This window comes from Thalassophryne amazonica, chromosome 6, assembly GCF_902500255.1.
Source record: "Thalassophryne amazonica chromosome 6, fThaAma1.1, whole genome shotgun sequence".
Taxonomy (NCBI): domain Eukaryota; kingdom Metazoa; phylum Chordata; class Actinopteri; order Batrachoidiformes; family Batrachoididae; genus Thalassophryne; species Thalassophryne amazonica.
This window is the reverse complement of record NC_047108.1, coordinates 11,951,609-11,963,099: the sequence shown is the minus strand read 5'-3', so window position 1 is coordinate 11,963,099 and position 11,491 is coordinate 11,951,609. Positions and strand designations below refer to the sequence as shown.

Sequence of the window (11,491 nt, the reverse complement as noted above, 5' to 3'; positions counted from 1 at the left end):
GATTTTGACCCCTATGTAATTCTTCAGTTGACCCCTACCTGGCCACCTATTGAAAATTCAAGGAGTATTGTTGTAACTGAATTTGTGCTTCTATCACCATTTTCAGGATTGTTTCAGTGTCTGCCCCATTAGAACATTTAGATCATATCAATACAATGTATAACTGCAAAGATGAAATGATATTACTCTTAGGGAACAGAACATTCAGATATATGTATAACAGAGGAAGTTTTTAGAGAAGCACAGTTACACTGATAACATATTTACTGTTGTTCCGTACTTTTAATGACCCACTTCCACAGAGAAGTAACAGTCAACATTATTGTTCGGGATCTCTTCATACCAACCTGAGTCTTTCCTCCTGTGTTCTCCTGAACAGTGGAGCGAGCGACATGGAGCCAGCTGATGGCAAAACACCTGGAACAGTCCTCCCAAAGCGTTACTGAGACCCGCGCCCATCAGTTCCTGACTCAGGAAACACAAGCTGTTCATCTCAGTTGCTCAAATGAAACTACATGAAGACATCAGTTTAGTGGTTATTGCACAAGTTTGAGGGGAACTGCTATGAATCTTCAATCCTGAACCAAATCTGCTACTGGTTCACCAGCGGTGATTGAAAAATTAATTAGTTTTTGGGTGACTCCCTACCTTGACCTTTGCCAAAATGTTTTTTTTTTTTTTTTTTGCTGAACTGAAACAAAGAGGCAACCTTGCCCTAGAGCCCACTGATTACCCTTTGACAAATTTGACCTTGAAGGTAACTATGGAACCTGTCCCATATGTGTGCCAAGTTTCATGCAAATTACAAAGGAAAACTTAAATTCTGACCTTTGGACCCAGTTATTGATCTCTGGCAAATTTTACATTGCCTGAGCCATTCCAGAACACATCTCCATATGTGTGGCAAGTTTGGCAGACATCAAAGTTGGGGGAGGAGAAGGGTCCTAATTTTCACCTTTGACCACATTGACCATGACCTGAGCCAAAGCAAACATTTAAGGGAAATTCTAAGCTTGACTGACCCCCCATATCAAATTTAGTGGAAATCAGGCAAAGTACCCAGCAGAAAAAAGGGAACAGACAGACAGATGAACCAAAATTTTGATCTTTGACCCAAGGGTGTTGACCAACCCTTTAAGGGCAGTTCTGGAGTCGGCGGACATGCACATAGCAACATAACAAGCCCAAACATTGGAGGAGTACAGGACGAAACAAACAAACAACAGTTATTTCTCAATTACAGTATGATTCTACTGATAACCTTGGCAGACATCATAAAACTGAAACCATGCCACAATATGTGCATGAGCGCCACCATGTGGACAAACACATTCTTTTTGCATCTCTTCCTCAGTGCTTACCTGATTGCTGTCCACCTTGTATCCATATTAAGGGCAAAGATTCGCCCAGTGAGATGGAGATGCCGTAGCCAACCACAGCTATAATCTGTGATGACACCAACAATGCTGAAAGGTACATCCAGGTTTTGGAGCAACACATGCTGCCATCCAAGCAATGTCTTTTTCAGGGACATCACTGCTTATTTCAGCAAGACAATGCCAAGCCACATTCTGCACGTGTTACAACAGCGTGGCTTTGTAGTAAAAGAGTGCGGGTACTAGACTGGCCTGTCTGCAGTCCAGACCTGTTGCCCACTGAAAATGTGTGGTGCATTATGAAGCACAAATACGACAACGGAGACCCCGGACTGTTGAACAACTGAAGTCGTACATCAAGCAAGAATGGGAAAGAATTCTACAAAGCTACAACAAAGCTATACCTACAAAGCTTCAACAGTTAGTGTCCTCAGTTCCCAAACGCTTATTGAGTGTTGTTAGAAGGAAAGGTGATGTAACACAGTGGTAAACATACCACTGTCCCAGCTTTTTGAAATGTGTTGGCATCCATTTCAAAATGAGCAAATATTTGCACAAAATAATAAAGTTTATCAGTTTGAACATTAAATATCTTGTCTTTGTGGTGTATTCAATTGAATATAGACTGAAGAGGATTTGCAAATCATTGTATTCTGTTTTTATTTACATTTTATACAATGTCCCAACTTCATTGGAATTGGGGTTGTAAACTGAGCAGTACACAACAGTTACTTTGTCCAATTACTTGCCTCTGAAAACAGAGTTCGCACAAAAATGGGCTCCTTAAGTTAACGCAAAAAACAACAAAACAAAAAACAAAAAAAAAATTGACACTACAGGCATGACTTGATCGTCTAATTTTTTAAACAAAATTACAAAATTGTGTCACTGTCCAGCTTATGGACCTGACTGTATCCAGACCGGGGGGGATAAAGATTTTTGTTGTCAAAGCAGCTTCAAGTTTTTGTAAAAGTGATTCCATCTTTGCTGAATTTTTAATGACGTCCAACAAAGCAGCCAGAAGGCAAGAATTTATTTGAGGAATGCAACAAAGCAAACAACCCCCCCCCCCCCCACCACCACCAACAAAACAACAACAACAAAAACAAACAAAGCAACCTAAAAATAGTTGATAGAAATACAGAACATATCTTAAAATGATGACAGGTATTGGAAAACAAGATCTGTGTGTTTTTTGTCTGTCTCCCATTTCCAATTTATGACAGCAAAATTGTCAACACTTTCAGCAAGGAAAAACAAACAAACAATAAAAAAAAACAGATACCAAAATCAGTTTAAACAGTGGAGAAAGCAGTGCTGTAGAACACTGTGAGTAATCAACAGTTTTAATCTTCTTCTTTGTCTTTCGGCTGTTCCCGTTAGGGGTCGCCACAGCAGATCAATCGTTTCCATCTCACCCTGTCCTCTGTATCTTCCTCTGTCACACCAACCACCTGCATGTCCTCTCTCAGCACATCCATGAACCTCCTGTTTGGTCTCCCTCTTCTCCTCCTGCCTGGTGGCTCCATCCTCAGCATCCTTCTCCCTATATACCCTGGGTCCCTCCTCTGCACATGTCCAAACCATCTCAATCTCGCCTCTCTGACTTTGTCTCCAAACTGTCCCACCTGAGCTGTCCCTCTGATATGTTCATTCCTAATCTTGTCCATTCTTGTCACTCCCAAAGAGAATCTCAACATTTCAGCTCTGCCACCTCCAGCTTTGCCTCCTGTCTTTTTGTTAGTGCCACCGTCTCTACACCTTACAGCATTTCACTAATGTCTTTTAAACTTTCCCCTTCGCTCTTGCAGACATTCTTTGGTCATAAATCACTCCAGCCGCCTTTCTCCACCCACTCCACCCTGCCTGCACTCTCTTCTTCACCTCTCTACCACACTCTCCACTACTTTGAACAGTGACCCAAATATTTAAACTCATCTACTTTCACCACTTCTACTCCTTGTAACTGCACTATTCCACTGGGCTTAAGTTGAGATAAATTATGACACCCCGCCCCACCCACAAAAAAGTGAATAATCAGATTTAATTGCTGTGGACTGGTGACAAAACTGATTTAATATAGTAGTGATTTAATATATTTTGTGATAGTGTCATGAAAATGTAGCCCATTTTGTGCTGTATTGTGAGACAAAAAAAAAGTGATACTAGGTTGGGATTGGAGTTAATCTTCTGTAATCTTGGACTACTGGTCACTATGACCACGGGACTTCATAAGTACCTAGAAGCTTTAGCTCCATCATCTCCGTCTTTACGTTTGACAGGTCTTTGTTGTGCTTTGTGTACTTGTTATTGGGAGCATGGCTAAACCAGATGGTCACCCCTCTGACTGATCTGCTTGAGGTTACTTTCTACAATCAAAGAACGCCTGAGGGAGTTTTTCTTTACCGATGTGGCCGACGTGGTTGCTCAGGAGGGTTGGTAAAGTTCCCCTTGTGAAGCTTGACTTATGTTGTGATTTGGTGCTATATAAATGTAATGAATTAAAAGTAGGTGGTGAAATAGACAACTGAGATAATGCGATAATCAGGATAACTGTTCTCCCAGCTGAAGCCTCCTTCTGATCCTCCTCCACAACATGAAACCCGTGCTTGAAAACACATTTTTGAAATTTTAAGAGAAATTTAAGGTTTTTGTAAAAGTGTAAGAAAATCGTGGAAGTAATGTTTTGTGCACACGCCAAAACAATCATATAATGGGAATCATACAAAAGTAGGTGTGATCTGCAATAATCAAATCATATGAATTTGGCTATAATTTTAAAAATAAATAATTGTGCCAAATTTACTCCAATTTTGAGACTGGATGGAAATAAATCACCCTTAACTGTGATGCGTGTGTGTGGCACAGGTGCAGAGTGCAAACTTGTTTTGGGGGCAGTAGTTATTGTGGGTGTTTGTGTTCTTACCTTCTCCCTTAAAGCATTTTGGTACATCTCAGCATTAGCAAAATAGAGCGTGGCTGAAGATCTGAAGATCAAAATTCCTGGTACCTGCCTCACCTGCAAATCAACCAGTCAGTTAGTAAGGTGAAAAGATGCAAACATGTGACAGTTTATCTTGTGAAGTTGAAAAACTAATTTGTGTCTGACTTTAAGTGGCACTCAGAAAGTGACGTACTCATGGCTGCCACCAGTGGTCCTGGTGACCCGCTGTCCTGCACATGTTCAGCTAATTATTAACAGGGGTTGGTGAAAAGTTGACCAGACTTATTATCTGGGGTGGCCCTGTATTGGAGGGGGGCTGAATCAAAGTCCAGTGCTGGCCACGTCTGGATCTGCCCTTGGATTTGTCCCCAGGTTTTGTGCCTCGAGACAATCGTATCTCAGAGGTCTACAGACATTTCCTTTGACTTCATGCTTGGTTTGTGCTCTGACTTGCACTGTCAACTGTGGGACCTTATATGTAGACAGGTGTGTGTCTTTCCAATCATGTCCAATCAACTAAATTTACCCCAGGTGGACTCCAATTAAGCTGTAGAAACATCTCACGGATGATCAGTGGAAACAGGATACACCTGAGCTCTGTTGTGAGCTTCATGGCAAAGGCTGTAAATACTTATGTACATGTGATTTCTTAGTTTTTTTTTTTTTTGTTTATTTTCAATAAATTTGCAGCAATCTAAAAAAAAAACAACTTTTTCACATTGTCTTTATGGTGTATTGTGTGTAGAATTTTGAGGAAAAAATTAATTTAATCCATTTTGGAATAAGGCTGTAACATAAACCAATGTGGAAAACGTAAAGCACTGTGAATGCTTTCTAGATAAAAATAAAAAAATATCATGTTGTCATTATGGGGTGTTGTGAGTAGAATTTTGAGGGAAAAATAAATTTAGTCCATTTTAGAATAAGACTGTAACATAAAATGCAGACATGAAGTGCTGTGAATACTTTCCAGATACACAGTATGTCTTTTGCTCGCATGCACGCACGGATGCACACGCGCACACACACACACCCACACACACAGCAATCCACGTTAGTGCTTATATTCCTCCTCATTGCTCATCACACAGAAGTGAATGGAACTTGAAAACAAAAATTAAAAACTTCATAAAAGTACCATATTTTCTCGACTATAAGTTGCAACAAAAACAACGACAAAACATTTAAATAAAATAATAAATAAGCCTAATATAATGCACACAGGAGTATAAGTCACATTATTTTTGAAAATATGTTCTGCAGGAATTTCTGCAAGTGTGTGCGTGTGTTTGTGTTGTGTGAGTGTGTGTAGGGGGTGCGCCTGATATGGGATGTTGTGATCAGATGGGGCAGTGAAGGAGGAGGTTGAAGGAACGAGTCACTGAGGTGCTTCACCTCAGGGAGCTACAGTGGATATTGCTCTTGCACGCTCTTTCATTTTGTGCACAGAACTGTTTCCTTGCCAGAAAACCTCATTTCTGCATTTTGTCATCTGATATTGCTCTTAATGGCAATATCAGATGACAATCTGATTACCGTGTTATCTGGAGGATTAGTTATAGTTTTTTTTATTAGTTTGGGAGGCTTTGTGACTTAAATGCCACAAAATCATGTGTTCGTTACTACTACTATTAGTTATAACTTTTTATCAAAGCACTAAATAAAATAAACTTCAAACAATAAAAGAAAAAACATCAGTAGTAAAAGTATAATACAACAGGGCACAAAAAACCCAAATGAAAGAGCTGATAATACAGAAAACGGTGCAACTTTTACTCTGAAAAATATGGTAGCTTAATTCATGTTCCACAAGTGGACTTTGATGTGTGGCAGTTGTATTTGTGTAAAGTGGTTTTGACTGTACACTATATAGACCCCTGGTACCAATCCTAACAATCAAGCAACCATTAGGGAGTGCCAATGATCATGGGGGGTCTAAGGTTGACAAAATCAGAATTTTATGTTAAGAAAGTCACAATAACACCTGGAAAGCTTTAATGAGTTGAAAATATTTTTTTTTCCTTTGGACAATGCAAAGATAAAAATTTAAATAAAATAACCACTGTTAGAGATGATTAAAAGATGCCCCCGGATCCCTCAGAGAGCAAAAAATTATCTGTGTGTGTGTGTGTGTGTGTGTGTGTGTGTGTGTGTGTGTCCCTCTGATGTCCAAACAGCACCTCAGAATTGAACCAAACTTGGCACACACATACTTTGGCATACGGGAAGTGACTTCAGTAGGTGGTGGCCAAGTTGTTAATGCGCTTGGTTTCAGTGCAGAAGGTTCCTGGTTCAAATCCCACCCCTGCCACATTTCTCCATGTAATGTGGAGTTGCGTCAGGAAGGGCATCCGGCATAAAACCTGTGCCAATTCAACATGCAGATCCACCTTGGATTTGCTGTGGTGAACCCGAGCGCAAACAACGGAACAGCCGAAGGGTCTTACTCACAGTTAAGGGGAAGAGGACACTTTTGTGGTGCACAACTGAGCCAGACTTGGCACACAAATACTTGACATATATGGGTAGTGACATAGACTAATGAGTACTTTAGCAGTAGTAGTTAAGGGGTGAGACACATTTGTGCTCCATCATCATTGGCAAGTGTACTAAAAGGTTGGTGTCATAATTTTCTATTTTCTTCTTTCCTCTGAACTTTTTACCTCTTCATTTTGCAAGTAACAGTACTAGTAGCGGTAGCTGTAGCAGCAGTAGTAGTAGTAGTAACAGCAATGATCTCTTCTTGAGGCAGCTGCAGTCACGCCCTAACAGTTCTTTGGAATGCAGGATAGGTGGGAGGTGAGTTTGGTTAGTTAATTTTTAATTTCAATTCCTTCGGCGAGTTATCAGTTAGTTTGTTTTGAGCGCTCAGTGACTTCAGACAAACATCTCTGACTGCTCTGAGATTTTATATTTCTTTCCCAGGGCAGGTTTGTATAAATGACATGTTGCCGGTAGCTTCACACACACGTCACTGTTGTAAATCTGGACCCAGAGTTCTACTGAACCAACAAGTGGAGGCGTGGAAGCTCGTTTTGAAGTATGCAAGTGTTCAAGTTGTTTGGACTCAATCCAGCAAAGAAATGGGAGAACTCCTCTCCATAGACACCAAGGATGGACAGGCAGCACGTCTCTTACACTGTGCTTTAAGAAATATCACCTTCCAGATGGTGAACATGTTGCAACCCTTCATGCCGTTTCTGTGATGTCACACCTGAATACAACCTTGAAAAAAAACTGCAGATGTTTGGACCTCAATACACAGTGAGTTTCTTTCGACAAGACGATCCTGCGGTTATTGTTCCACGTCTGAAGTTGGCAAACCTGAAAGATTCTCACGAAACAAAAGCTCCGGTGATGGTGTGACAGTTGGTGAGTCAGCAGGGCAGAGATCAACAGTTTACTTTTTAACTGTCACCATGTGTGACAGTTAAAAAGCAACAACATGAACCAGTCTGAGCTTTTGGCAATAACACAAAACAATCTTTTCTTCTGTCTGGTAGAAATCCAAAAATCCTCTTTGATTCAGATCATCTAACATAAGAAAAAAATGACTAAACAATCCGGACGTTACAGAGAGGATTTAGGGTTGAGCTTAAAAAAACACAGGTACATAGTTCACATAGCTCAGGGGTGACACGCCCAGCCTGACCCAGGTGTCCGTCCTCAGTGTCACGTTTACACCTATTGTTCTGTTACTGTGCATGGGCCGTTAAACAGTGGCAAATATCAAGACCTACGGTAAACATTAGCTGTCACATGACTGACTGACACAAGTGAGCTTTTCTCTGCATATTCTTTAGTTAGATGGTTAATTACATTCAGTAATTACTAAGACTGAAGCGGTACAGGATCCCACTCAGCTCACTTATTCAGCACCAAGTCCAACGGAAATCACCCCAAGGTGCAAACCCTACCCCATCCCGTAGGCAAGCCCCCCTGGTGGCATGAGGTGGGATTCTGTTAACGTGCATAATTTGAAGAAGCCAAATGAAAATGCACTTCATCGAAACGTGTATTTAAACCCCACCCCCTCTCAAATATGGCAAAAATGCACGTACATGTGGCCTGCAGAGACGACATCAAGCTCAGACTGCGCTGAGGTCACTCAACGTGTTGTGGCGACGTCTCTGTGTGCGTCTGGTGGTTCAGCAGTGGTGACTTTGAGTTGTGTTTATGAAGCGTGAGTGTCTGCACCCTGTGTTTATTTGCCATCAAAAAATGCAGTGTTTATTCCATCCATCTGTGATGCGGCGCTCGTCCTCGCGCCTGCTTTGTACTAATGTAAATATTATTTATGTACCTGATTATAGTCCTGCAGCGGCCTGTAGAGCTCCGTACCTGGAACCTGTCCCAGCAGGGAGTACGTAGGCCTGGAAAAAATGCCCCCACACACACACACACACACACACCCACAAAACAGTATGTAAATCCTCTGCAGAAGGGTGGAGGTAAAAATGCAGGCATGTCTAGTTTTCCAGAGTGATGTCATCTGGAGATTTAACATTCAAGTCGCTGGTGTGTTTGTGTTAATGCTGAGGTCCTACAGCTGCGTCCTGAAGATGACGGTGAGCATGGAGAAGGCAATGGAAGCGACCAGTCCCAGATCCGGGTTCAGCAGCAGGGTGAGGATAAAGGTGCCAACCCAGATCAGCTGCAGACGGACAGACACGTCTGTCAACAACAACAACAAAAATACTACAGACAGCAGTCAAACTGCACTGAAGTCAGAAAAATGAAGATGGAACTTTTATGAGACAACGTGAGATATGACTCACTTTAAACTTGACTCCCTAAAGAACAGAGCTTTGGGAGAGAATTTGGACTCTCGGGGAGGAGAAAACCTGATTATTATCATTCAAACGTCTGTAACTTTGATTCTATTAGGTTTTAAAATGAAGTTTTTATGGTTTTCAAAGGGATAATGGAATATTAATATGATATATGATAAAAGTCCTTTTGAAAAACATTTATTTCATGACTATCAGTAATATCAGTACTTTTCAAGCACAGACGCAGGATTAAAAACATGAAAATGCATTTTTTATTCTAAGCAAAACGTCAGAGTTCAATTCAATTTATATATATATATATATATATATATATATATATATATATATATATATATATATATATATATAAATTTGAACAACCTGTGATTTTGCAAGTTCTCCCACTTAGAAATCATGGAGGGGTCTGAAATTTTCATCTTAGGTGCATGTCCACTGTGAGAGACATAATCTAAAAAAATCCAGAAATCACAGTTCTCCCTATTTCTCTTCTACATTATTTATCTTTCCCCCCTCTTAATCTTCTAACCGTAACCCTTTTCCCCTTTTGTGGAGTCAGGGAGCAGAATCAACAGACAGCAAGGCTCAGCAGTTTTAGGAATCAGTGTCACATTTGAAGTCGTTTTTTAAAAAACTACTTTCACGTGGCGGTAAGATGGCCCCGCCCTTGTTGCTCTCGATGCTCACCATGTCCACTTTGTTGCTCCTCCACAGTGCAGGAACGTCCATGAACAGCTTCATTATGCCCTGGAGGTTCACGTAGATGATGGCAGCCAGCATCGCCTGCAACCTCAGACAAATATAAAGAATTTAAAACGCTCATAAATGCTAAAACACGCAGACGCCACATTTGTATGAGCTAAGAGTGTCTTCACACAGACTGTATGTTTGTGAGGTTGACATGTATAAACCTCTTTCTGCAGCATCCCTGTCATTAAAATGTCAGGTTAATTTGGATTTTAAATCTGAAAACTGATAAAAGTCGTCTCACATTCATGTGGTCCAAACACGTTCACAACAACTCTGCAAACTCATTCTTGTGTACGAATGCAAATAAACTGCCGGCACCTTTGGCAGATCTTCAAAGAGAGCTCCAATCCACAGCACAATGACAAGGATAACGAGCGCCGATATCACCCAAGCAACCTGCAGGAAACAAGCCGGCGATAACGAGAGGCCCAATGGAAACCAGGGGAAAGTTAAAGATGAATGAATCGCACTTATTAGAGCGAACTGATACACAATAATAAAGGCGTCGTTATTTACAACCTCCACTCGTCTCTAATGGGGCCTGAACTGATTAATAGTGTTGTCTGAATAAATCTGTTTAGGCTTTCAGCTAATCTGTGCTCATATACAACGTGTGAGGAAAAATTTAAATCCTCTGGGTTTAATGGTGTCACATAATAGAGGAACATTGATCCCTGTAGACTTTTCACTGTGTTTAACCTTTAAATTGATCCAGTTCGTCTCACTATAGACACACGGGAATGATTTGAAAATGTTCTTGGGAAAAGCTCGTGTTCATTATGGAAACCCATAAACCTCTTTGTGAATTTATTCAATGTTCAGGTATTCATGCAAAAATAGGTTACAAATGTTTATGAAAAATGTATATTATTCTGTTGTGTGGGCCGCCAGAAGAGGAGGTACTGCTGGCCCACCACCAGAGGGCGCCCTGCCTGAAGTGCGGGCTTCAGGCACGAGAGGGCGCTGCCGCCACAGACACAGCCAGGGGTGACAGCTGTCACTCATTATCTCATGACAGCTGTCACCCAGCTACACTTCATCATACTACTCCATAAAACCCGGACGTCATCTCCACCTCATTGCCGAGATATCATCGACCTGTGAAGGTAATATTCTCTGCTGTGTCTGAACTTAACACTGACTTTATAGTCTGAACTTCTTTGCAGCCGTTTTCCTGTGGGTGTTGCCTTATCTGTGGGATTGCCGTTTTGGTGTGATCAGCGACGGCTTCGCGTCACACTCCAACCAGATAAGTAGTTAACAGGAGCTGCACGAGTGTGTGATTAGAGGTGGAGGTGACTTTCCACCTTCTGACTGTTTTTGTTACTGGGTGTGCACACACCACATCTCACTGTTTGTGCTCCTCACCAGCAGTACCAGATCCGACAGTCGGGGACGGTGATCACCTGGGAATTCGGGACTTGGCGGCTCCAGTATTCACCAGGTTCGGTGGCGGCGGAAATCGTGTGGTTCCGGCTCTTCTCAGGACAGACGTCTTCTATCCTCGAGCCTGCCCACACGTCACCTTTGTGTATTGACTGCTATCATATTCTGAGATTGTCTGTATAGTCGTTGTGCACATTCACAACATTAAATTGTTACCTTTTGGCTCATCTATTGACCGTTCATTT

General features: G+C 41.4%; 1 protein-coding gene across 1 annotated transcript in view; it reads right to left on the bottom strand.

Moving 5' to 3' along the window:
• The window catches only part of slc26a6 (solute carrier family 26 member 6), a 127,391-nt gene that overhangs the window by 78,957 nt on the left and 36,943 nt on the right, over nucleotides 1–11,491 (bottom strand). The window contains exons 10-14 of the mRNA XM_034171757.1: nucleotides 10,179–10,256; nucleotides 9,798–9,893; nucleotides 8,868–8,974; nucleotides 8,624–8,693; nucleotides 4,303–4,395 (exon numbers count right to left, since the gene is read on the bottom strand). Of these exons, the coding sequence (XP_034027648.1) occupies nucleotides 4,303–4,395; nucleotides 8,624–8,693; nucleotides 8,868–8,974; nucleotides 9,798–9,893; nucleotides 10,179–10,256 (444 nt within the window). The remainder of the gene's footprint in view (nucleotides 1–4,302; nucleotides 4,396–8,623; nucleotides 8,694–8,867; nucleotides 8,975–9,797; nucleotides 9,894–10,178; nucleotides 10,257–11,491) is intronic.